The following is a 27,747-nucleotide window of genomic DNA, read 5'->3' as shown; positions in this document are numbered from 1 at the left end:
GAAAACCTGGATTTATGCTGGAAATGGCCCACCTTGATTATCATGCACATTGGAGGGAGAGTGGTCACTTTGGATAAGCTATTACCAGCAGGAGATTGAGTTTGTGTGTGTGGTTTTTGGAGGGGGGTGAGGGGGTGAGACAGAGAACCTGGATTTGTGCTCGAAATGGCCCACCTTGATTATCATACACATTGTGAAGAGAGTGGTCACTTTGGATGGGCTATTACCAGCAGGAGAGTGAGTCTGTGGGGGGCGGAGGGTGAGAAAACCTGGATTTGTGCTGGAAATGGCCCAACTTAATGATCACTTTAGATAAGCTATTACCAGCAGGAGAGTGAGTTTGTGTGTGTATGGGGGTGGGGGGGTGAGAAAACCTGGATTTGTGCTGGAAATGGCCCACCTTGATTATCATGCACATTGTAGGGAGAGTGGTCACTTTTGATAAGCTATTACCAGCAGGACAGTGGGGTGGGAGGAGGTATTGTTTCATGATCTCTGTGTGTATATAATGTCTACTGCAGTTTCCACGGTATGCATCCGATGAAGTGAGCTGTAGCTCACGAAAGCTCATGCTCAAATAAATTGGTTAGTCTCTAAGGTGCCACAAGTACTCCTTTTCTTTTTGCAAAGACAGACTAACACGGCTGTTACTCTGAAACCTGAATAAAAGACATTGTTTATTTCCACTTTAAAAAGTATTTCAACAAGAAAAAGAACACTATTTAGTACCAATGTAAAAGTATCTATAAAAAGTGTGTGTGTGTGTATACATGTGCAATGAAAAATGTCTCTTTGGACTATCCATATGAAATACGGAGCATAAATAAGATTCAGCTAACCAGCCACAAGGTGACACTGTTTCACACAAATTTACAGAAAGGGCACTTATCTGGATGTAAAAAGTATACACTACCTTTCTGACTAAATCAGATTTTTAAAAGTACATTACAATCCATTGGACTATAACTACTAAGTATTGTATACTACTATTAACTATACCATCCCATATGCAGTGCTATAATGTAATCACTTTATGTCTCTACTAAGTAGGTGCTACTACAACTCTGCTGAAAGCTATTTAAAAAACCAGATTGCTTGCACATTTTTCCATGTTAGGAAGCCAGGAGCGTGATGAATGAGGCCACGGCAACACAGTCCTTCCTGGTTTCCATAGAGAGCGGCCACCATGTACTGTACTATGGCATCTTTTGTAAAACCACAAATATTCTTTTTGAGCTGAGCAAAGAAAAGTGAGACAGAAAAACAAGAGTGATTGCTCAGGCTCTAGATGGGTGAGTGGGTGGCTGAAATTAAATGGAAGTTTCAAAAGAAATGGTGACTGCTGTCAGAGCGATCCAGGGGTCCCAAAAGAATAAGACTCAGGAGATTTGGGTTCTATTCCTAACTCTGCTGCTAGCCTCAGTTTCTCCATCTGTATAATCAGGATAATACCAGTCCATGTATGAGAACTGCTTTGAAATTTCAGATGAAAATGCTTCGTGCTCCAGGTTCCAAAGGAAAAAAACCCTGACCTAACCTGTGAGTTAATTCTCTTTGCAAAGCCCCTGTAATTTTGTTTCTCTTCAAATGACTTGGGAGGGGATGAGAGTGCTTTTGTCAATTGTGTTAGCTCAATTGAGTTAGGTTAACATAATTGAAAACCCTTCTTTCCACCTGTGTAGATACAAGCTGACATCTTTGAAGTCCTGGTAGCTGATCATGTTGTATCCTAGCCTCCCGACTAGTCTAAGCCAATGGTGCACAAGCCTCTGTTCATGGGTGCCTCCAGCCGACTGGGGTGTTTCTTGTGGCTCCTCACTTCCTGCAGAATGTATGCTGTAATTTAATTGGTTCTGTTTGAACCAATGCAGATCTGTCTTAGGGCTAGACTGTGCCCTCCTCTCCTACCCTGAGTACCACCTTACTCTCCAAGGTGTTGTCATCATGCAGGTCTCATCATAAGTCAGAGGATCAGAATCTTGCCTATTGTGAGTCTGTAGAGAGTTAACCTGAAACTATTGCTTTGAGAGATGTGAACTGACCCTGATTTATCTCAGTGTGGTGCTAACCCTGAAGCCTAATGATGATAGTGTAGATGTCAACATTCTTCACTAATATTTAAGTGAAATATCCAATTGATATGAATAGCCACTAGGGCTGGATATCAGAAATTCTAGAAAAGATATGAAAAAGGCTAATACCTTTAGAATACACCTTACTTGAACATATCTGTGAAGGAGAGGTGTACTGGCAAAAGTGGGTTGGAGAGGGCAGAAAGCTACTGGGTTTGATAGATAAATCCTGCAAGGAGTTTCAGCAGCATCTTGTAAAAGGCTAAAAATAGTGCATGGTATCACATATCAGTATGTGCTGTATCCACTTAGACCTAGTTAGATGAATTCAGACATGTCTGCTACAACCTTAATTCTTCAATTCTTGGACCTTTATTGATTTGTCAGTTCAGCATTTTCTTAATATCTACTCTTATGGATTAACTTTCTCTGGTTTATCTTTATTAAAAAAGTAACCCTGTTTGTCACCTGTCATGACTTACTGTAGTTTGCCAATTTATGTTATCAATAAGAATATACAGAATATTAAAAATTTAGTTACTTAAAAATAACCCTACACATAGCAGCCAAATTTCAACTGAGCTGTCTTATTTTTAAAAACACCACAATCAATATTTGAGTGCACGTTGGAACAAAAATGTGGAGTCGTATCCTCTAGCCCTTACATAAGTAAAGATTAACTAGTGAAGTCAGTGGGATTGCTCAAGAGTGAGAATTACTTAGGTGAGTAAAAGTTCTAGGATCAAGTGAGTGTGTTTGAGTTATAAGAGCAAAGAAAAGATATTAAACCTCTATTTTTTCATGATGTCTAAATACGACTTCGCTTTGAGGTTTGTTTTTTTATATGTGCCCATGCTGATCGTTGACAAAATAATTACTCTGTTAAGAAATTATATCAAAGTTATCATTATCCCTTGCAAAAACAGAGTTTTACAATGGAAATACAAATATAATCTTAAAGTGAGACTGTCAGGGCTTTAAGCTTCCATTTAACCTAACCTAAAAGTTGTTAGGCATCTGATGGGGAAAGTCCTCTGAATTCTAAATATTTGTTACTATTTTTTAATCTATCAGTGTATTCCCACAATTTTTGTAGTCCCTCCTGCAGCAGCATCTAACAGACAGATCACTGTTCTTGGTGCCCTTGGTATCCTACTAAGGTGAAACAGAAGTTGAAGTTAATGTTGTCTTCGTTGGATAGGAAGAAAGCCCTGCTAATTACAGTTCTAGTCACAGGAAAAGTCATTAGTTGCTGTATAGAATAAAACTGAGGTGTTGGTTGTTTTTTTTTCAGATGGCACCATTGTTACTGCAGTGAACTGGCAAACATTAAAAGGTCCTGTATCTATATATATGGTCAGGTTTCAAACTATTGCTTACATGACTAAACAAAGGAAAAAATTTGAGCTGTGCCAGATGCTTTATTTAATGACACTGGGATACTTTTACAAGGAATTAATCGAAGGAGGAAAAAACCTTTAATGGAGCACAGAAAACTGAGACTCGCATGACCCTTTCATGATTATATTTCCCCTAAAAGAGATAAGGAATTCGGGGAAGAGCAACAGAAATGATAAAAGGGCTGCAGGGAATGATTTGTCAGGAAAGATAAAAAGAACTGACTATGCTATAGCTTGGCAACCACTGGCTACGTAGATTGATATTACAGTGATAGACTTTTCTAACGTACACAGGGCCTAGGTCGAGAACCGGCAACGGAAAGAGAACTATCCAAGGGCTTACCCCACAACTTTAGCTGAAGGGGCTATAGCTAGGAGTAAAAGGATAAAATTAAAAGAAAGGACGAATTAAGCTATGCAACTGTCTCCACAGAAAAGGGAGAGCTCTATAGGTTGGGATGCTGATCTGTAAACGTTATAGGAACCAGTTCTGTATTGAACTCAAAGAACTGGGCGGGCTGGGACACCCCTCCCAAGGAGGCAGGCTAGCTGGGACTCCCAGAAGGGATTAAATAGAAAGGGACCTGCAAGGGAAATGGGTTAGCTGAGTGATAGGTTATAGGGGAAGTCCTAAGGGGATCAGGCTGGCTGGATCCCTGGGCATTGGGTTAGAATGGGAGTCCAAGTGACGGATGGGGCTAGGTAGATCCTCAGGGCAATGGGCTAGATGGGATCCTGGAGGGATGGGGCTCACTGGATCCCAAGGGCATTGGGCCCTAGGGTGTGGGCCAGAGGGGACACCAGGGGTGGGATGAGCTGTCTGGAACCTTCACTGCACTGGGCAGCACAGTATGGGGAGGAGGTGACCAGCCCTCTGTGGAGAAAAAAGTGGTTCATGACTATTTAGAAAAGCTGGACGTGCACAAGTCCATGGGGCTGGATGCGCTGCATCCGAGGGTGCTAAAGGAGTTGGCTGATGTGATTGCAGAGCCAGCGGCCATTATCTTTGAAAACTCATGGTGATCGGGGGAGGTCCCAGATGACTGGAAAAAGGCTAATGTAGTGCCCATCTTTAAAAAAGGGAAGAAGGAAGATCTGAGGAACTACAGGCCAGTCAGCCTCACCTCAGTCCCTGGAAAAATCATGAAGCAGGTTCTCAAGGAACCAATTCTCAAGCACTTAGAGGAGAGGAAAGTGATTGGGAACAGTCAGCATGGATTCACCAAGGGCAAATCATACCTGACTAACCTAATTGCCTTCTACTATGAGATAACTGGCTCTGTGGATGAGGGGAAAGTAGTGAACATGTTATTCCTTGACTTTAGCAAAGCTTTTGATACGGTCTCCCACAGTATTCTTGCCAGCAAGTTAAAGAAGTATGGGCTGGATGAATGGACTGTAAGGTGGATAGAAAGCTGGCTAGATTGTTGGGCTCAGCGGGTAGTGATCAATGGCTCCATGTCTAGTTGGCAGCCGGTATCAAGCGGAGTGCCCCAAGGGTCGGTCCTGGGGCCAGTTTTGTTCAATATCTTCATTAATGATCTGGAGGATGGCGTGGATTGCACCCTCAGCAAGTTTGCAGATGACGCAAAACTGGGGGAGTGGTAGATACGCTGGAGGATAGGGATAGGATACAGAGGGACTTAGACAAATTGGAGGATTGGGCCAAAAGAAATCTGATGAGGTTCAACAAGGAGAAGTGCAGAGTCCTGCACTTAGGAGGGAAGAATCCCAGGCACTGCTACAGACTAGGGACACAGTGGCTAGGCAGCAGTTCTGCAGAAAAGGACCTAGGGGTTACAGTGGACAAGAAGCTGGATATGAGTCAACAGTATGCCCTTGTTGCCAAGAAGGCTAACAGCATTTTGGGCTGTATAAGTAGGAGCATTGCCAGCAGATCGAGGGATGTGATCATTCCCCTCTATTCGACATTGGTGAGGCCTCATCTGGAGTACTGTGTCCAGTTTTGGGCCCCACACTACAAGAAGGATGTGGATAAATTGGAGAGAGTCCAGTGGAGGGCAACAAAAATGATTAGGGGACTGGAACACATGACTTATGAGGAGAGGCTGAGGGAACTGGGATTACTTAGTCTGCAGAAGAGAAGAATGAGGGAGGATTCCATAGCTGCTTTCAACTACCTGAAAGGGGGTTCCAAAGAGGATGGCTCTAGACTGTTCTCAGTGGTACCAGATGACAAAACAAGGAATAATGGGCTGAAGTTGTAGTGGGGGAGGTTTAGGTTGGATATTAGGAAAAACATTTCACAAGGAAGGTGGTGAAGCACTGGAATGGGTTACCTAGGGAGGTGGTGGAATCTCCTTCCTTAGACGTTTTTAAGGTCAGGCTTGACAAAGCCCTGGCTGGGATGATTTAGTTGGGGACTGGTCCTGCTTTGAGCAGGGGGTTGGACTAGATGGCCTCCTGAGGTCCCTTCCAACCCTGATATTCGGGCTGGCTGGATCCCAGGGCGATGGGCCCCGGGGGGGACGGGCTGGCTGGATCCCAGGGCGATGGGCCCCCGGGGGGGGGGACGGGCTGGCCGGGGGGCAAGGCGCTGAGCGGGGGGGACGGGTTACTTGGGCCCCGGGCCGGGCCCTGCCTCGCCTCCATCTTGCTGCCTGGGCTCCGCTCCGCTCCCGCCCCCCTGTCGGGATGGGGGTGTCTCTTACCGGCTGGTCCCCTCCGGCGGCCCCGCTGCCCCGGCCGCTCCCTGCTGCCGCCGCCCCTGGGTGCCGGTCGTGGCCGGCCCCGGAGTCCCCGGCGGGCCCCCGGCGGGGCGGGCCCGGGATGGGGGCAGCCGGGCCCCGGGCCGTGGGGGGCAGCGCGCCCGGCTCCTCGCACTCAGCCAGCACCTCCTCCAGCAGCTCCCAGTCCGAGTCCTCCGCCGGTTCGCCCGGCTGCGGCCGCCGCAGGCTGGTGCTGGGCAGCTCCGTGGGGGCGGGCGCCTGGCTGCCCCTGGCCTCCTCGCCCTGCCCGCTGGGGGCGCTGCTGCTTCTGCCCCGCCTGCCAGGACGATCCGCGGCGGGGCTGCAGCTCCGCTTCCTCCTGCTGCTGCCGCTGCCCATGCTGCCGCCGCTGCCCTCCGGGCGGGGGGTGCTGGCGGGGCCTCCTAACGGGGTGACTCGCCTGGCCGGGATTCCAGAAGCCAGCAGCTGCCGCTGCCTCGGAGCATCCTGGCTGCTGCTGGGGCAGGAGAGGCTGATCCCGGATCCCCTCTCTCCCCTCCCCGCCTCCCCCTTGTTTGCTTTGAGGGACCTTAGAAGTGAAGCGACTAACTCCTCCTGGGGACGGTCCAGCAGTGGCAGTCAGTGAGCACAGGAGCAGCAGCCTGGGAACCTGCCCTCCCAGCTGCGAGGAAAGGAAATCGGCTGTTTGGAAGCTGCGAATCCCAAGAATTTACCCTCAAGAAGGAACCAACTGGGTGTAACCTCGCTGTGAATGTGTGTGTGTGTGTGAACATGGAGCCAGTTCAAAAACATCCTGGAAAAAAAATCTCAAAAAAGGAAATACCACAAAGCAGTGCTCACAACCTCAATCTGCTGTTGAGCTTAGTCTGTGGAAACCATGACAAATAAACATGGATTTTTTTTTATTTGTGTGTGTGTGTGTGAGAGAGAGAGAGAGAGTGAGAGAGAGAGAGAGAGCCTGGACTATAAAGTGAAAGGAGAGAGGAACTCAAAGCAAAAACTTTAGATTCGAACTTAAACTTAGTCCAGAGAAATATGGCCCTTTCCTCTTCACTCTTCCCCCAGCACAATGTTTTCATATTCTCTGATGCTTTCAATTTCAGTTACTTTAAGGGCAGGACAAAAATCAAGCTGTCTATACAACATATTTGGACTCTTGAACATAACCAGGACACTGGTCAGATTAATTGCAGAATAATTATGGATTTTAGACTGTAAGAAAGGAGCTCTTTCGAAATTGCCCTTTCTAAAATGTGAATCAGATAATTACTAAAAAGCCAAACAGACTGAGAAAATAAGATCACACAGTAACTCATAAAAAGAGTGTAGTATAAATTACAAATCAAAATATGCATTGATTCTTGGTTCACATTTCTCCAGGGGACAATAAATTGTTTCATATTATCTCCTTTTAAATATGTGCTGTGTTTCACACCCCAGATGCATCAGATCTAGCCAAAACCTCATACTTTGGCTTCATATGGCTGTTATAGATCTCCAGATGGATAGTGTACGGGCTAGTCATACAAATTCTTCTTAAGCCTGATCTGCCCTAGCAAATTGACCATTACGAAAAATGGTTTTCAGTAGCAGCTCCTCTGAACTGGTATAAAAAATGGGCTTACACTACACAAAACAATGTCTAATCCTATTACAACCTGGCCCCGTTCTCACTTTTGGATAGACACCAGTCCATAATAAACAGACCCAAATCCTGCCCCAGGTGCTTCTAAGCCCCTCTGAGTCTGAGTAGTGACTGGTATGGTTCCCAGTTATGGGTCTGTCAGGCATACTCCCAGGAGCACACCCCATGTTTGACACCCTTTTAGAGCAGTGGGATCCCACAGTTCAGCTACCTCTGTCCTCCAGGCCAATGACCCAGCTCTCCTGAGTCCCCAATTATTTAGATATGTTCCCTTCCATTGATCACCTGGCTCTGGGAACTCTGATTTCTCGTTAAAACCTTCAGGGCCAACATGGCAGGAAAGCAAGGGAACACAGGCCTAGCAAAGGAATTTCTTAACCACAGACACTTTACTCTTAGGCTATGTGTACACTGCAGACCTTACAACGGCACAGCTGGACCGCTGCAGCTGCCCCACTGTAAGTTCTCCCACGCACATGCTCTATGCTGGCGGAAGAGAGCTCTCATGTCGGCATAATTAAACCACCCCCAGTGAGTGGTGGTCACAATGTCAGCAGGAGAGCGTCTCCCACCGACATGGCACTGTCCACACCTGCGCTTCTCTTGGTGAAACTTATGTCGGTCAGGGTGTATTTTTTTCACACACTCCTGATCGAAAAAAGGTTTACCAACAAACGTGCTAGTGTAGACATAGCCTTAATAAAACACATGAGAGAGTTACAGAATCTTTGAAAAACAACAAAATCCAGAACTCACTCTGCTTAGTCTGTTCTGACACAAGAGGCCTGGGTTGGGTCAGTTTCTTTAGGCTAGGCAGCCCTTCCTACCTTCTCTCTCCTTAGTCTGATCTTATATGAGATCAAACATAATGATATAGAAAGTCGCTATTGATAAAATCTCTATTTAGAATATAGAAGTAGAATGAAAGATCTAACTTGTGTCAATGTATAAATTATAAGGGTAGAAAGTGGACCTCTATTTATGTGGCCAAATCCTATAGCTCTCTCTCTCTGTCCAAACACCCATTGACTCACATAAGAGTGTTGCTCATAGACTTTAAGGTAAGAAGGATCATCATTATCATCTAGTGAATCTGACCTGCACGTTGCACAGAACCTCACCCCACTTCTGAAATAGACCCCTAACCTCTGGCTGAGTTACTGAAGTCCTCAAATCATGGTTTAATGACTTCAAGTTACAGAGAATTCACCATTTACATAGTTTAAACCTACAAGTGACCCATGCCCCATGCTGCAGAGGAAGGCAAAAAGCCTGCCAATCTGACTGGGTGAAAAATTCCTTCCCGACCCCAAATATGGCGATCGGTTCGACCCCGAGCATGTGGGCAGGACCAATCAGGCAGATACCTGGGAAAGAATTCTCTATAGTAACTCAGAGTCTTCCCCATCTAGTGTCCCGTCTCCATCTGTTGGGGATTTTTGCTCCTGGCAGTCGCTCAAAGTAAGGACTGAAGGATGTAGCCCATAGCCAAGGTCTATGGGGGAAAAAAGTGATTTCACTGGCAGTGGGTCCCAAGGTGTATGCAAAATGGCATGTGTGAGCAAACCAGATCAGATCTGAATAAACATTTCTTCCTTGTGTCTTCTGAGGTGTACTACTAGTGCTCAGAAACCAACAGACCCTTTGTTTTCCACTGCAGGGCTATAGTATATTTGTTCAGAAACAATGTAGAAGGTTCCTCAGAGGAACAAAGGTATGTGTACACTTTCTACATTGTGACCAAACAACATAAAGAGCAGTGCCTCTGGAATGTCACAGTTCAAAGGAGAACGCAGTTGGATACGTGTTCCCAAGTAATTTGCACCAAAAGGCATATCCAGAACTTGCCACCTGAGGGCTTACTACCACCCCATGTCCTCCACAGCCTGGTAAACACCCTGGAGTTTCCCCAAGTTCTGTACTATGAAGATGAACTGTTGTGAAATGCAGCTAATCCTTGATATGGAGCTGAGTGGTGGTAGTCTTGCACAAAAGGAGACTGAAAATATATTTGCATAAAGGCCCATTTGACACACACCCATTTGAGAATGAGGGCCAGGAAAAACTGAAATATGTATCTGTGGTCCTGCTAGTCACGGATTTCCTCAAGTTCTCATTTCATTCTTTGTTGCTGGGAATGGAATGTTTGTTTGATTGACAAATCACTAGATATCATTCAAATTAAAATATCTTTCAAGGGCAAAATTTTCACTCTCCCCAGGTAGGGAAGTAAGAGGGTGTAAGGAGGGTCCCTTATTTCCCAGCATGGTCTACTGTATTGCAAGGAGCAGAGTAGGGGTAGGAGGGAGAACAGCCTCTGTGAGGCTGCTACTTCCCCTTTGTAACAGGGTGATTGCTCCTTAAGGGTAGTAAGAATGAGTGGTCAGTCAGCAGCTGTTCCGTGGTGTGTCCCTTTAAGTCCTGGTACTTTTAGAGTGTATGAAGACCTAGATAAAGCAGAGGTAGTTGTTGGGAAAAGGGAGACAGCAACAGGGAAAGGATCTGAGTGCTGGGAAAGATGGTGGTGTTGTCACCAGCTGGGGAGACAGGAATACATAATTTCAAAACAAAACACAGTATAAAATGGTACAAAGATTGATTCCGAGCATTCTCATCATTTTGCCTTTCCTTGAAATCCCCTGGTTTGTGGAGACCTTCCTTTTGGCAAGGAGGCCTGGATGTAGTTCTTGCTGGATTCCGTTATCACAGTTGGCCAGAAGGCAATCAGTCTCTTTGTGGGCTGAGGTTGTTGTTGCCACTACACACCAGCTCTTACAAGTCAGGCAGATCGAGGTCAAGCTTAGAATTTTTAGTATCCTAGGTAACATAAATAGATCTGTGCTGTGCTTTAAAGAATTGGACTCCTAGTTAAACTGTCCTTCAAGAATATAACTTCCTGTTGATGAAAGTCAAGATGATCTGAAGTCACTGAGCAGAGCAGATCTGCTACTCCACTTCATCAGAAAATAGTAAATACAGCCTTCTTTTATAATAGTATAAGCAGGTGTGTATGAACTCTCTGTGGACATTCATGATTTTCCATAGAACAGCTTTACAGGAGCCAAATTCAGGTTCCCTTCCCTCCTTGCCTATGGGGAGCTAGCAATTAGGTGGGCTAGATAACAGTAGTGTGGGACTCTGCTGAGCATTGTTGGGGCAGGGAGGATGATTAATTTATGTTGTCGCTTGGTTTGATCTAGGCTGTTTGTTTACTGGTGTATTTTAAAAAGATTTTCAAGGGCACCCAGCACAATGGATGGGTGCTTTTTCATTACGGTCGAGCACAAATGTGAATGAATGAATGAATAAATAATACAATTGGCCTGTTCCTCTGTTATTGTGAATTCATAGCTTTATACCATGTGCGTTTGTTTGTAGTCACAAGGGTTCTGATCCTGGGAGGTACTGAACAACCTGGCCTCCCACTAATGTCAGTGGGCCAAATTCTGAGGTCCTTACTCAGGGCCAGATCCCCAGCTGATGTCTGATGGACGTTGTCATAGCTTCACTGACTTCAGTGGAACTATGACAACTTACGCTAGCTGTGGATCCATCTCTCCACTTTCACTTAGTCCTTTCTCAGGGAAGACACCTATACCCGCGTAAATAGTCATTAAAAACAGAGGAAGCACCTCAGTATTTGGCCTCATGGGAGTTTTGGATGCCCTGCCCCCAGAGGACAGGGCCCACACATACCGTAAATGACATTGCTTGGTTCTTTTACCTTGTGTAAACACACTGCCAGGATCCCCTGCCCTGTGTATGCGCTGGGATGTTGTGCTCAGCTGTGTTCTCTTGCTCCATTTTATTGACATGCTGTAAAGAAGCATTTCTGTCCCTTTCCAAATGTAATTGTTGCTCCGTCTCCTGAGGGCTGCAGCTTGAAATTCTTTTTGTGTGGTGCTAACGGGGTGCATTCCTCCCTGAGTGGAAGGGCATCCCAGAGATCAGGGACAAAACCTGTCTTTCAATCTTTTAACGAGAAGAAGTGAGCAAATTCCTCCTTTTGCTCCATCTTTTCAGCCAGGGTGAGTGCTGCGCCAAGCTGGGGCTGCTGTTTGTTGACTCTCTCTCTTTCTCTCCAGCTGGAATGTACACACAGGCACACAAAAAGGGGGATCACTGCTAAACTCCTCTTCAGAGGCTGGCAATGGCGTTGTGTTCAGGCTCCAACCATTCGTAAAACTCATGTGAGGCATCTTCTAACTCACAGCAGTTATTAATTCGTAGATCTTCTCAGCTTTCTGAAAGACTGAAAACTCCCGGATCATGTCCTAGCTATCCTTATGGAAACAGGCTACTCTTTACTCTAGGGCAGGGCTTTCAGATTCATTTGGATGGGATGCCTATGCAGGTAAACTACGTGTAAAAAGGGATTAAAATATATCGCAGTTTAAAGCCATTTGCTGCTTATTATGTTGCAAATGACAATACTCCAGCCAAAAAAGTATTTCAGTATTCTACAGTAATGATTCGATGCTGTGCTGCATGCAACTGCTGAATAGTGTGACATTTCCTTTCCATAAAGACCCTTTCTTTTTCTTTCCACCAAGACTTGAAAATTAAGGGGTAGATTTTCAAAGGCACAAAGGGCAGGTGGGCACCCAGCTGCCAGTGAAAGTCAATGAGAATTGACCATGTAAGTCAATGGTTCTCATACAGGGGTATGTGTACCCCTAGGAATACACAGAGGTCTTCTGGGGGTACATCAACTCATCTAGATATTTGCCGAGTTTTACAACAGGCTACATAAAAAGCACTAGCGAAGTCAGTACAAACTAAAATTTCATACAGACAATGACTTGTTTATACTGCTCTATATACTATACACTGAAATGTAAGTACAATATTTATATTCCTGTTGATTTATTTTATAGTTATATGGTAAAAATGAGAATGAAGCAATTTTCAGTAATAGTGTGCTGTGACACTTCTGTATTTTTATGTCTGATGTTGTAAGCAGGTAGTTTTGAAGTGAGGTGAAACTTGGGGTATACAAGACAAATCAGACTCCTGAAAGGGGTACAGGAGTCTGGAAAGGTTGAGAGCCACTGATCTAAGTCACCTTTGTAAATCTCTCCCTATGTTCCATTGCTAATATATTGATTGACCTTATAGGCAACACTTGAAATCTGATGTTTGTTTCTTCTAGTACAATCACTTATACCCCAATATCCATATCTGTGTGTGCTTAACTCCCTTTTGCCCAAAGCACCTCGCTAGTTTCTATCAGCCTGGGAGTGACTGTTTTATTTTTCTGTGATTCCTCAAAACCACTAATGTCACTATATGGTCAAAGTGGCACTTGCCAAATAGGCTCTTTTGGACTTACAGGAATGAAGAACAAGATGATGAAGGGGAATACACGAGTGGATGGACAGATGGCTACCATGCCATCTTATTGCCAGGATTTTTTTGTAAGAGGGTTTGAGGGTCAAACAGGGTGGATGTACCCCAGACCTCACCCATCAGAACAGCAGAGAACTGTGACTGCCAGCAGAACTCTCATCTATCCTCTCTGTTACGGGAGTCGTCCATATTGGAAAACACTGACTGGGGGCTTGTATTTTAAAATAATAACCAGCTCCCCTCAGATTGGCTGCTCCTCCTCTCTCCTCAGCTCCCTGCTTTCAGTGTTTCCCTATAGACAGGTGTGGGGAGTGCAGAGAGAAAAGGCAATTGCTTAGGCCAATGATGTCCAGACTGCATCAGATCCCCTATTCCAAGCATAAAGTGCCGTTGCAGTAAAAGGTGATTATAAAATTGATATCTGTTGGGCTTGATCCTGCTCCCCATTGAAGTCAGTGGTCAAATTCCCATAGGCTTTTATGGAGAGCAGAATCTGGCCTCACATCTCTTTCCTGTGAGCCATATTCGGGAGTTCTAACTCTGACAGATCATGCCCTTTGGCTCTATGCCTGGAGGGACTCCTCTGTGCACAGATCTGGCTCTGGCCAGGCAGAAAGCAGGGATGAGGGTCAGCTATGTCTGCAGCAGCAGTGCACTTCACTCAGACCCTGCAGCTTCTCCCTGTGTGTGTGTGGGGAGAAAAGGAAGCCAGGTGGGAGCATGCAAGACAGGTATGGGCTTTCAGAGGCAGGCATCATCTGAGGAGCCCCAGACTGCATGACTCAGGTGCACCTTTTGAGTTCTGCTGGCCTTTCGGCAGCATGGAGATGGAAAAAGCACAACCTGTTTGTGGCACCAAAATGAGATGTCACTCAGGGCCGTGCTATTATCATTCGTATTACCATAGCGCCTAGGGGCCCCAGTCCTGGACCCGGACCCCATTTTGCTAGGTGCTGAACGAACACAGAACAATGTCACAAGGGTTGCTTGTTTCGTAGGATAATGGGTCTGTCAGTAAAGTGTGATCTCTTCTGCATAGCCAAGGTCAGAGGCTAGGAAGGAAGTTAATATTCACCATTCTGGGTTTTTTTCAGGAACTTGTTTCCACCAGAAGATTTCTAGGGTGAATGTTTTAAGTCAGACAATCCATGGAAGAGACTTATCTCATGACAGTGCTCAGGTAACTAGTTCAGTCTGAAATGCCATCTTGTGAGTGTAAAATTCTTCTCCTTCTGTGCTACTTACAGTATTTTGAACAGAATGCCAGTAAAGACTGTGCACGCCTGGTTTATGAGTGCTGGGTGCCCATCAAAGTACAGGAACTCTGGAATGTTAAGGGGTTTTCTTATCAACAACATTGGGAAACAATGGAAATGTCCTTGATGTTAGAGGATTCAGAAGAAATCTCTTCTTGTTGCTCACTAAGACTCTCTTCTTGAAATGCCCCTCTCTTCAAGTTTCTGAGTCATTTGACCAAGAATGTTTAGCTGTCATAGACTAAAAGATGAGTATAGAAAATAGCCAGCTGAATGGCATAAGAGGTTAAAAAGTTTACATTGTCATTTTTAAAAAGGGGCATTTTTAGCTCGAACACTCACCTTTTTCTTTAATAAAAGATTTGGACCTCACAGAGTAAGCGGGAAAAATCTTCAGCTTTCCTATTGCAAGCTGCCTCGACTACAGTCATCCTTCAGTGCGCAAGGTTTATTTATTAATCTGCCTTTCTAGTATTAACTTGTATGTACATAAGGCAGACCCTAACTTCACCATCATTCAAATAAGAGAGTGATTGCATGAGAAAAGGAGGAGGTTTGGCATTTGGGCCTGGTTTTCAGATCTGGTTGATTTCAGCTGAAGTTGTGAGTGCATAGTCTTTCTGAAAATCAGATTCAACTTTGCCTTTCAATTAAGCCAGTAATTTCCAAAGCACTTTAGAATGTTGCTCTGAATGCAGAGATCTCTCACTTCCTGTGATTCTGAACATTGTCCCAACCTGATGTGTTATAACATACAAGGCATAGAAAAAGCTGTTCCTGAGTGCAAAGCAAGTATCATTCTGCTACAAAAAGGGAAAGGAGTTGGCTTCACTGCTACAAGCTAAATCAAGAAAAACAACTGTTGAGGGGAGAGAGAGAGAGATGTGCTCACCCCATTAGACCTTACACAAGACTGGGAGCCAGGAACTCTTGAATTAGTATCATTATTCCATTTAAGGCACTTCTTTGGATATTTTTGTGCTGCCATTTTAGAGTCTGATCCTGCAAGGTACTGAGCATTCCCATCTTTTATTGACATTAATGGGAATTGAGGGCACTTGGCAGTTTGCAAGATCAGGTCTTTCTTACTGAAAAGCAATCCTACAAAAGGGTTTAGGACAGGAAGTGAAGGAAAACTACAGCTGGGATTAAGCATGTAATTACTTGAGCTAGAATTTGACCTAGTGCTGGGGTTTAATACTCCAACAGAAACTGCTTTATAAATTAGTACAGAGAAGTTTCAGATATTCAGCTGAGCCATCGTCTTTACAGTATCATTCAGCATGTGTTGGATATTACTGCACCACAATGTTATTTTAAACATTTATTTTTTCCCTAGCTCAGCTCTTTAAAATAAGAGATTTGTTTTGTTTAAAAAGATGGGATCTAAAATCAAACCAGGTGGAGTTTTACATTTCATGCACTTCAACACAATCTCTTTCTCCCTTCTTCCTAGGGGAGGGAGAGCTGTGAAAGATGCAAAGACTCGAGTTGTGAAAGTATTTCCGCCAGCAACAGCATCTGGCTCCTTGCAAGCTTTGCAGTACGCTGGGCGGGCAGCTTTCAAGTAGGTGGAATATGGTATGTCTCATATGATCAGACTGTATGCTAACAGACTGTGCAGTTGATCTAGTCCTGTTGGACTACGCTTTCCATGGAGTCTCCCTTTTAAGTCTGACAAATTATATCCAAATGGTGAATAAGGCCCTGCACAAAGCCCTGATGCGGTGCACGGTACATGATGGGCCTTTCCTAATGTAAGATAAAGGCTTTTCATTGCCACTTCTATGTGCGAGGTCTTTAGACTGCACATTTGCTGAGAAGCTGGACTCTCTTGCCAGCATACAGCTGTCAGTGTTGCACATTTCAGAAACAGTGGGAGAAATGCAGACAAACTGTACAGCACTCTAGGTGCCTTACTTGTATACAAGCATATTTTACATCAACAGGACTTGAACCCAAAATCCCCCCCATTCAAGCCCCCGCTCTAGTTTGGAGTCCGAGAGGAAGGTGTTTGTTTCCCAGGTCCAGGCTGGAAGTGGTTGAAAGCTCTCAAGAACATCTGATCTCATGAAACTTTTACTATTCAAGATGGCCAGAATGTCATCGGATTAGATTATCTCCTGAGATCTCAGCTATTTAGGATCGAACACTTTAGACAGATTTTAGCACTGTAAAATCTGGATTTGAATAAACCTAAATCTCTAAACCTAACTGGATTTGAATACAACTTTCTCATCTCTTCCCATCTCATCTCTTTTACTGGCAGCTACGTAGCATGGTCTAGTGGATCGGGCCCTGAGCTATGACTCTAGAGACTTGGGTTCAGTTCCTAGCTCTATGATAGACTCATTGTGCAACCCTGAGTAAATCACTTAATCTACCCTGTGTTGTGGTTCCTAATCTGTAAAATGGGGATAATACTTCCCTACCTCACAGGAGTGTTGTGATTTTAACATCCATTAATGATTGGGAAGAATGCCGATATTTTGCTGAGGAGGTTAGCTAGCTAGATAATGTGTAAGTAGCTAGACAGAGTTTGGTTTTTAAGGGTAATTTCAGAAGCACTAATTTTGCATGCAATAGCTGTACTAATTCATTTCCCATCTCTTGAACTGGACTGAAGTTATGTACACATTTGTTAGTTCAGACTTGCATGCCACATCCCTGTTGATCACCTCAAGTTCACCTTGCTTAAACAAATGAACTCACACATTCTGCCAGCTTGATTTAGACAGACCCCGTCGATTCTGTGATACTGTGTTTCGCAGGAGACCAAAGGACAAGTGGTCACATGAATGATTGTTATAGGTCACAGCATAAGCAAGCTGAGCCCATTTCTCAATTGTCTCTTCATTATGAGAGATGCCTCTTGTTTCATACATACATTTACCTTCATCACAAACCTGGTGTTCTTATAAATTGATTCTTATAAATTATTTATCTCACTACCATGGAGTCCTGAAGCTGAGGTTAGAGGGAAATGTAAATATGTTAACAATGTTAACAAAATAGCTTTAAGCTTCCTGGGATCTTAGGTTTTCTTTTGTCCCTTATTTTGGGCCTGCTCCAATTAAAGTAAATGGGTGTCCTGCCACTTCTACAGAAGCAGTATCAGGCCTTGTATATATTAGGGAAATGGATATCGTTAAAACCCCTTATATGGAGGCACTGACCCCTTGCTTAGATACGTTTATCTTGTGTTAGTACCTTACCAATAGGCTTTTTAATCAATGTAAATAAACCAGTGCACTTCTCTGGTATAAACAAGTCCTGTGTCTTTGGTCCATAGTCAGACCATGGCAGGCTTAGAGGTATGGTCTTGTTCTAAACTGAGCTAAGCTGGCCTCAAGCACAAGCAAAGGAAGCTTCTGTGATGGAGGCAAATGCCTGGGTGGAATGGAAGTGAAGGAGCTGGGTGGCTGGGGGCAGTCCAATAAGCCAATAATAGCTCAAACTGGGGCAAAGGAGGAACTACATGTTGGTAACTGCAAAGGAAGAGGTGGGCGTGGGGGAAATGAACTACATATCTGTAGTAACAGGTGCAGTGGGAAGCTGTTGCATCTAATTAATCCTTTTAGCATGCAATCACCTGCTTTCCCTTGAGGGGAAATGCTTCACATTTTTCCGGCTGAATTAACTCTCGCTGTACAGACTAAGAATAGAGAAGTGTCGAGGAAATACTTTGTTGTAAAGTCTGAGCTACACAGTGTACAAACTATAATGGAAAATGGGCCTTTCGGCATGTATTTAGCAATCCACCAATTGTTCCTGAACAGTTTGAGATTTCAGAGCATGGAGACCTGCACCGCATTCATTTCCGTGCTGACAGTGGCAGGGTTAAAATACCTCACTCGTGTAATGCAGCTCTCGTCATAATACTGGATCCAAAAGTTGGGGGTAGATGGGTTGTTCCTCTGCTGATGTCCTAAATATGGGTCAGATTCTGAGGTCCTTACTTAGGTTTTAATATATACTCAGACCTGACTCAAGCATCCCCCTTTGAAGTCAATGGATGCATCTGCACTGACAAAAACAGAAACTGGAATTGACCCTGCTATACCTCTACCAGTGGCAGAAATGGTGGAAGCAGTATTGTATTGCAGACAACTCAATGGGTTGTTGTGTGTTTCTACCTCCACATTATCTAATGCTATTCAGCGCAGGCTTAGATGACATGGTGGTAAAAATGCCCAAGCCATGTCTACGTGACAGTTTCCACTTTTGGAGCAGCAGCATTAGTGAATTGTGGGGTCTCATTTTGGCCAGTGTAGATATGACTAACTGGGAGTTTGCCTGAATAACAACAGAGACAGCAAGCACCACAGGTATTGGCCCACTGGAAACACAGCTGAACCTAATATTGAAGGGCACATATTTGCTTTTCTACCGTTCGGGTGCTGAACACAGAGGGGATTTCCCCCCCAGAATTATTCCAAATATTTCAGTTTTAATGATCACTTATCTATTTGTATTCCCATAGTGTTCAAAGGCTCCGCTCAGAATTCTAACCCCATTGTGCTGGGCTCAGTACAAACTCTTTGGGTCCTTGCCCCAAAGATGTCCTTGAGGGGGAATCTGATGTGGGCCTCTTTTAAGACAAGACAAAATAGGCAGGTGTAATAAACAAATGGAGAAGGGACAAGGGTAAGAATGATAGGAACATGCTGTTACCTAGACTAACTGCATACACTGGTAGATGTTTCTGCAAGAGTCATTGTTTCTCTTAATTGTCAGGTATTAATAAAAATATCATTATGTCAGCAATCCATCAATTACTCTATTTCACATGTTCATTGGATTTCATCATTTGCCACACAAGATGTCTTTTACATGTATCTCTTTAAGAAGTATTACCCACTGTGTGTGAGTTTAAATAAAAATCATTTCACGTCCTTGCAGTTGCTGCCAAATCGCTGTGGCTAAATAAGTAAACGATTGTCACCATAGCAATTGGGTAATTAGTCACTGTAAAACCCAATGTGTTTAACTAACAACATTTGGGTAAGATCTCTCCCAGGAGGCTTGTCAAATGGATCACTGGCATCTTCTTGCAGGCAAACTACAATGCATTATTCAGCTCAGTAATGGACTCGAGCTATTTGATTGAAGTAATCTGTTTGGCCCTTTGGATTAGTAGCACACAACTCTAGGAGTGATTTTCTCTAAATGCTAACAGACAAGCTGTTGTTGTCCAGGCTGGTCTTCAGATGTGAAAAAAACAAATAGTTGGTCAAATAGTTTTATTAGACAAAGATTTAAGGGAAAGGAATGTATTTTCTTTACAACGTCTTGGTTCTACAGACTGGAAGGTCCTTTCTGCCTTACAGAAGAAATTGTGCACATTTTTAAGCCTGGTTTTGGCCAATAGGGGAACAGCACGTTTTCCCTGTCCACTCACTGTGGCACGCGGATACTGTGGGCATGAGTGTGCTACGAAAGCATAGACAGAGATGAGCCTGAACTGGCGCACAGAATTTGAGCCTCCTCCAAGTCTGGGAATGTTCACATCTGTATTATTACTATTATTTGTATTTTTAATCGCAGTGACACTTAGCAACGCCAATCAAAGGCAGGAGCGGCAGAAGCTCTCTAAAAATGGGGGGGGCCCCCACAGGCCCATTCCCACCACCTTTTCCCAAGGCCCCGCCCTAGCGCCTCCCCTTCCCCTCTCTGCCCCACCCCTGCACTGCCTCTTCCCCCCATGACCCCACCCCTCCTCACTCCTCTCTGCCTCCACCCCTCCATCAATCACCCTTATGGCTGGTAAAAAGTGGGAGGGCCATGGCCCCCTGGCCCCACCTGTTCTGGCACCCCTGATCAAAGGTCAGGCACTGTATGGAAACATAACAGAGAAGACAGGGGAAGCTGGGTGCTCCAGTGGATAGGGCACTGGACTGGGAGTCAGAAGACCTACATTTTATTCCCAGGTCTGCCACTGACCAGCTGTTTGGCTTTGGGCAATTCTGTGTCTCTGTTTCCCTTCTGCCTATTCAGACTGTAAGCTCTTCAAGGCAGGGACTGTCTTTCACTCTGTATGTGTATGGTGTCTAGCACAATGGGTCCCCAATCTTGGTTGGGCTGTAAGGCACCACTGTATTTTTAATAATAATAAAGTGTCCCTGCCCCGTGTGTCAGACAGGATGTGACTTTTCTCAGGCCCATCATCTACACGCTAGACCTAAACCAGGCCCAAGCTCCAGGGAGCAGTTGCAGCTCTAAACTTCTTGGCTGAGGCCAGCTCCAGGGCAGCCTACCCAAACCTCCTCAAGCCTTGGGGAAGTTCAGATCTGGATCCGAACACCTCAGACTGAGCCTCTGTCTAGTTATGCAAGCTAAAAACCCTACCCACTCCATTCCAGGAAGCCCAGCTAGCATCAATGGGGATTCATCTCACTTGTTGACAGCATGGCTGCAATCAGCGTGCGGGCAGGATGGAGGAGTAACAATTGTAAGTTGTTTTTCTTATATGAATAACAGCGATGAGCCTGAATTTCCTACAAGTCCAAAGGAGTTTAATCCTGTATTCTGGTTCAGCTCCATTGCTAGTTAATAATACAATATTACAGAAAAAATTTGCAGAACCCACTTTCCAAATCAGGTTGTAAATCCTGGAACCTGAAAGGAATGTACGAAGGACTCACAAAACGTCACCCTGTAAGTAATGTTTATTTACAGGGGAGGTTGAAGTCCAGCCTTCCAGCACTCCTAGAATGCACTATAACATTGGCCAAATTTCAAATGGGCAGCCATCCACACAACAGCTACATCTCTAGCACAGAACTAGCTGGGCACGCAATCACTGGGCTCCATGTTCTGCTGTTGTCATAAATTAGTAAGGACAGATGCAAGAGTCCCAGCCCAAAGAATAATCATTAAGACGTTTCACGTCTGGCAGGAGATCTAGACTGATTGGGCAGGTCAGAGCTGGCCATGCTGAAAATAGCAACCTGAGTGTGGAAGAATGTGGTGCCTTCATACAGATAGAATTCCAGCTGCCAGGGGGGTCAACTGCACAGAACGAACTGTCTTGGGATCAGTGGCACATAGTGCCTGAAATCTGGGGGAGGAGATGCATACAAAGAATGGACTTTAATGTTGGAGTATCCAGCTACCTTCAAATAAAGATGCAGTTGCAAAGCCCTGGAAAGAAGGTGTAAGGCACTACTACTGGGACTGAATCAGAGGGAGAAAAGATGCCCCCACTCCTGAAAATGTAGTGGCAAAAGAAATGTGCCAGATTTCCTTTTACTTTATCTTCATGCTCAGACACAGCTCCTTCTCTTCTCTCTCTCTCCTTGACCCTCATCTTCCAGGGGTCCTCACTCTCCAGAACTGTGGTGTCATCCTTGACTTTGAAGCCTTTTCTCCTCCCAAAGTCCCATGTGTATAAAACTGCCTCTTACCAACCCTGCAACATTGTCCATGGACAACACTGCCTCAACTCCAGCTCTGCAAAAATCCTCATCCATGCCCATTTCTCTTCTCACCATGGACCCTGGTAATTCTTTAGCTGATGCTAGCATGGTTTCAACCATAATGTGGACAGGGCCTCCAAGGATCAGTCCCTTGCAACCTTTTGAATTAAAGAGTTGTCTGCAGAATAAACCCTCCTAACATTTGGGAACAAATTCCAGGAAAGTGGGACATGAATATTAAGTCTTTCTAGAGGCTGGCACTTGAACAAACTGTCAGTCACTAGTCAACGGAAAGCAAATTTTTGTTCTGAAGATTTCTGTTTGCCAGAAACTGAGAATGAGAGACAGCGGATGGATCACTTGATGATTACCTGTTCTGTTCATTCCCTCTGGGGCACCGGGCACTGGCCACTGTCGGAAGACAGGATACTGGGCTAGGTGGACCCTTGGTCTGACCCAGTAGGGCCGTTCTTATGTTTTTTATCTAATGTGCCTTAACATCTCAGGTGAGGTTAATGCTTCACCTATAATAACATTGGGCTATGTCACAGAGTGGACTGGACCCTTTAAGAGGAAGCTGTGGTGGAGAGTGAGAAAGGCTCCTGCAGGGAAGACAGCAGGGAGTTTGGGGACAGTACCTCAGGGAGAAGGGTCTCTGCCCAATTTAAGGCTCAGGGGGAAGCTATTTTGTGTTTATTTTTAACTCCTTGCTAATAAAACCAGATCCTAAGAAGGGTTGTTACTGCATGGAGAGAAGACTTTCGGTGAGTCATTGAGGCGTTCAAGGAGGGAAACTGGGGCAAGGTGCCACAGAGCCACCCCAGGCCATGAGTCAGTGCTCAGGTGGCAGCTGGCCCTCTGACAAACTAAAATTTATTCCTGGTGTAACTTGAAGAAAGTATAGGTTGGAATTTGGGAAGAATTTGGCCCTTTCAAACACAATCCATTAAAGATTCTTTAGAACCAACATCCTCTCCCTTCTATCCACTATAAAACAGCTTAGATTAAAATTTATTTTGACGAGGCTTTAAAATGGTGGAGAGGTCTTTATACCAGGAAGCCATTCAGGAGATCGTAGGTCGGATCTGACATTTTGACTTATTTACCATGACCGGGTGGAGATAGAAGGCCTGGTCTAAAACCCTCTGAAGTGAAGGGAAGTCTTTCCCTTGACTTCAGTGGTCTTTGGTTCAGGCCCTGAGAGAATCACAGAAGTAATTTAAAATGACATAGTAGAAACATTGACCATGTTGATCAATCCTTGTACAAACACTTCCGCTTCAGAAGGCAGCTAATCATTTGTCCTCAAACACAAGTAGTAGTTCTTGGCTCCCAATCCTGTATTCAGACCACTGATCTCTTGAATTATAGTAGTTCATTTATTTGTCAAACAGCACTCACCTGAAACAAAGACAGTCAGATAAAAGCCAGCAAGATACCAGCTGATCAGTGTGTGTGTGTCAAATGGTTACTTCGCAGCAACCTTTCCTAAGAGTTGTATACGCACACTCATCTGTAGGAACACAGTGTGCAAGTATTAGATTGGCATAACCTTCTCATTGGTTCAGCTGATGAGCTCTGGGATGTGCCATTTACAGCTTACATATTATCAAACTGAGACAACAGCATTTTGTAGCTTGGTACTTGACATTCTGATCAATTACAAAAATAAACTAGAAACATTAAAGGCACTTTACTCATTAATAACATTGTTCAATCATTAGCTAATTAATCCACACAACACCCCAGGAGGTGAGTTGTTCTCTCTATTTTACAGGTGGCGAGAGACAGCGTTTAGGGGTAGATCGTCAGGTGGTGTAAATTGTGATGGCGCCATTGATGTCACCCTATGTACATGATTGCACAATTGACTAGGTGTAATATAGGAGACGCTGACTTGCAGTGTGACCTGGGGCAGATCCTCAGTTGCTGTAAATGATCATAGCTCCGTTGTGTGGAAGAATTCCTTTCCACCCTTTCCAGGTGATCAACATGTAGTTTGAACCATGCAATACAGTAATCAGACTGCCTGCACACTTGACTGCAATTGTGAATAATGGGCCTAAAACGATCATGTCCTTTCTAAATTCCATACACAGTATTTGATATGACCTCCTGTGGCTGTGAATTCCATAGACTGAATATACAGGGTGAGAGGCAGTATTTCCACTTCTTTGTAACAAATGTATCATTTTATCTGAAAACATTTGGTTTTGGCCCAAAATTCATTTTTGCTCATTCATGATGCTTAGATTATTAAACTTCTGGTCCCATCCACAAGCTACTAGGTACTTTGTAAGCACAGGGTCTGTCCCCAAGAGCTTACAGTAATTGAAATCCTGTAGCTTGTTCTTATCAAACAAGCCTACACTTCACAGAAATGGCTTTGTCTTACTCCCATAGCCACAAAGGCAGTGTGGGAGAGACTGTCTCTCCTCATGTTGGGCGTAGCAATGTGTAGTATTACTGGATGGCTCCTGGTAGGTGGGCCAGTAGGAATAAAGGGAACTTAGCTTCTTGTCTTACCACTTCATAGAGGTGATGTAGGGTGACCAGATAGCCTGATTTTATAGGGACAGTCCCGATATTTGGGTCTTTGTCTTATATAGGTGCCTATTACCCCCCATTCCCTGTCCCAATTTTTCACACTTTCTATCTGGTCATCCTAGGGTCATGTGAGGCCTTCATTAGTGATTGTCTGTAAAGCACTTTGAGATCTTTAGATGAAAAACCCTATAGAAATGCCTAATATTATTATTGTCCTAGTATTACTGTCTCCTTTTACAGGGTTTGGTTCATAGGTATTGAGGTAACGTCTCAATGCACACATGTAACACTTTAATGCTAATGGGAGACGTGCATGTGTCTACAATATAACCTACGATAGAACAAGGAACGGTTTCACAGTATGTTGATCCTCAACAACCAAGTGTGTTTATTCCATGGTTATGGAGTAAAACTAAGAAAGAGGGACAGGATGGAAATGTGTGCAAAAAGTGCAGCAGCTCCTTAGTTCCAGAGGATCTAGCAAGAGACAAAAAGTCAGTGATTTAATCAAGAAGTGCTAAAACTGGGACAGAAATCTAGTTCTTTCAGGTTAGATGAGTGATTAGAATTTTGCAGATTAGGATGCGGAGCTGAAGACTAGTAAAGATAATAGTATAATTGTTGTTAAATCTTTATGATCTTGTTTATGATACCTAATTATAATAACTGAGGTAAAAAGTTGTTGTAATTTTGTACTCCTGTACACATGAAGTAATAAATATAAATCAATTTAATGCCCAGGCAGCTTTAAACTGAATAGGCTAGTTAGATACATTAAAAGAAAACTTTTCTGAATAGTCATTGGTATTTGAGAAGAAATATGATCTAATGGATAAGCCAGTGGAGTGGGAGTTGGACCTGGATTCTATTCCTTACTCTGCCACTGACCTGGTGTGTGACCTTGGACAAATTACTTTACCTCTATTTCTTTTCCCCATCTCTTATCTGTTTTGTCTGTAAGTTCTTTGGAGCAGGGATATTTATGGGTTTTGTGATACCAGTTCCATGCACTGACTTTGAGGAATGTTCATATGCTGAAGAATGTTCATACTGTTCAGAATGTTCAATATTTGAAGAATGTGCATTAAAGAATGTTCATACTTTGCTGTAAATCAAAATTATGCTGCTAAAAGTCTAATGGGTGTGTAGCTGAGTAAAAAGGTTTTGATCTGAGTTCCTTTTCTCACATGGATAGCTGGGTGCTGAATGTGATATAAATATCCAGGGGACAGAACCACAGCTGGTGTAAACGGGCATAGCTCCATTGAAGTCAATGAAGCTACACCATTTTACACCTGCTGAAGATCTGGCTCTAGATAGACAAAGTCCCAGTCAGATGTCTCACAAGAAACAAGTGGCTGTATGAATTCTGTGTTTAACAATATCTTTAAACTGTCTGCTGCTCCCCCAGATTTCAGTAATAGCAATTGTTGTTACTTAGTACTTACTATAGCGTGTACACAGCACTCTTCTCAAGTGGAGGCCAAAGCACGTAGAACATATACTGTGACCAAGCAAGTCCATGGAGCTACCTCCATTGCAATGGAGAGATACACACAATTGAAACAAGAGATGGATGCCCCCCCTTCCTAAAAAGTTTCACTTGAGCAGGTGTAAGTCTTCAAGAACGGCTCCATTGGATGTGGCTACAATATACTGCCACTGGTATACAACAACAAACAATATACAACAATATACAACAAACTCTGCTAACTAGTCTTCTTTTGTGAGGTGTTTCTTTCACGTAAATAAAGGGTGATCAATTTTGCTGTTGTGGCTGGAGTTAGAAGAGAAATAAACACACTGGAAGACAGAACCAAACTGCAAAGTGATTTGGGTAGATAACAATAATCAGCCTCCAGAAGACATCAAAGAGCATGCCACTTGAGGTCTGAGGGTTGTGTATAGCTCTAAATGCATACCCTTGTCCACAGATCTGAATTAAAACGGGCATCTGGCCTTCTTCACACAATGCGTAATAAATAATGTCTTAAAAAAACGGTTACTTGTCATTATTAATGACTTTTTAATAGGTCATTTTAATTCCTTATTTTAGGTGAAAGAATAATGTAATAATTTTTGCTCAGTGTGCTTTTATTAGGCATGCATGCTGCTAATGTCACCTTTACATACAATAGGAATTTAAATTTTTGTAAGTAAAAGACTAATACATTTTTAACAGCTACAGGGAAGCTACATTTACTTCACATAAAGGACCAAAATATCTCTTGTACATAGACATCAGTTTCTTACATGTAAATAGCAAAGCAATCTCACTGGGTAGCTCTCTTATTCCATGCTTCATTTATTATTAACAGAAGTACTGAGGTAGTGTCCAGAGTCCTCAGTCAGGATGGGGGACCTGCTATACAAACATGTTGAAAGAAACAGGGTATAGCTACATTTCAAGCTGGGAGTGTGTAACAGAGACAACTGTCACCTTCTGTCTCTAGAGCACCCCCTCATGGCTAGAGGTGCCCCTGCAGTGCTCTGCCTCTCTTTTCCCCGTCATCAGGGCTTCTTAAACAAACTCCACACAATCGAAAGGAAATTAAACCTTCTCTATCTAGGATCCAATTGATTCAGTTCTCAGGCCTACTGGCCCTCCAAGCCCCAACCCCATCTTACTCTTTGCAGGCATAGCCACAGTTTCCTAGACTCCCCCATCCTGCAGCTTTCTGCTGCTTTTATACTGGAAACACCTGATTCCTCTGCAGTGGGACTCATTCAGTAATCAGGGTAGGGTTGGCTAGCCTCAGCCCTCTGGCCATAAAGGGTGAGCTACTGTGTAACAAGGTGTAATTCCCATCTTGAGGAGACATACCTGCACTCATGCACTAAAAATAGAGTATAGCTGTGGCAGCAGGAGAGGCTAGCTGCCCGGATCACATCCCCATTCGAGACACTAGACAGATAACTGGGTGGCCTGCCCCTTGTGTGGCCATGGCTACGCTCTATTTTTAGAGTGCTAGCTCAATGAGTGTGAGTGCGGGTATGTTTCCTTGAACTGGAAATTATCCCTTCATCTCAAAGCGTAGACATACCCACAGTCTCTACCCTGAAGAGTACGGACCTGCCAATACAATGGACTCCTGCAGGTAGATCCACCGCTACCATCTCTTGCAATGTTATCACAAGCCTCATGATACTTGGTGTTTTTTTAAAAGCCCCAGCTCCTTGAGTCATGTGATTCTGTGAGAATCTCAGCTTTCATTTAAAAATAAAAGTGTCTAGCCCCCATGGTTATGGAGACGGGTTTGAAACAGTGCATCCTAAGGGCTGAAATACCAGAAGCCAAATAAAAAATAACCAACATATATATATATATATTTAAAAAAATCTCATGCTGTTGAAGCCAATCTCATGATTT

The 27,747-nt window shown here is 43.9% G+C and overlaps 1 protein-coding gene and 1 long non-coding RNA gene across 8 annotated transcripts in view; one reads left to right on the top strand and one right to left on the bottom strand.

Moving 5' to 3' along the window:
* Positions 1–7,033, bottom strand: part of CYS1 (cystin 1) — a 46,316-nt gene extending 39,283 nt beyond the window's left edge. For 3 of the 7 annotated variants that reach the window (XM_073336034.1, XM_073336035.1, XM_073336036.1), the window contains exon 1: positions 6,145–7,032. In XM_073336034.1, the coding sequence (XP_073192135.1) occupies positions 6,145–6,540 (396 nt within the window). In that variant the 5' untranslated portion in view covers positions 6,541–7,032. Of the gene's footprint in view, positions 1–6,144 lie in introns of all 7 variants that reach the window. The other 4 variants (XM_073336031.1, XM_073336037.1, XM_073336030.1 and 1 more) reach the window with 4 other exon arrangements.
* A 3,700-nt stretch (positions 7,034–10,733) lies between these two features.
* Positions 10,734–27,747, top strand: part of LOC140908140 (uncharacterized) — a 31,864-nt gene continuing 14,850 nt past the window's right edge. The window contains exons 1-3 of the long non-coding RNA XR_012157774.1: positions 10,734–10,811; positions 14,251–14,336; positions 15,869–15,979. This is a non-coding gene — a long non-coding RNA (uncharacterized lncRNA). The remainder of the gene's footprint in view (positions 10,812–14,250; positions 14,337–15,868; positions 15,980–27,747) is intronic.

Source organism: Lepidochelys kempii, chromosome 3, assembly GCF_965140265.1.
Source record: "Lepidochelys kempii isolate rLepKem1 chromosome 3, rLepKem1.hap2, whole genome shotgun sequence".
Classification (NCBI taxonomy): domain Eukaryota; kingdom Metazoa; phylum Chordata; order Testudines; family Cheloniidae; genus Lepidochelys; species Lepidochelys kempii.
Note: the sequence above shows the minus strand (reverse complement) of the source record. Positions and strands in the feature narration are given on the sequence as shown.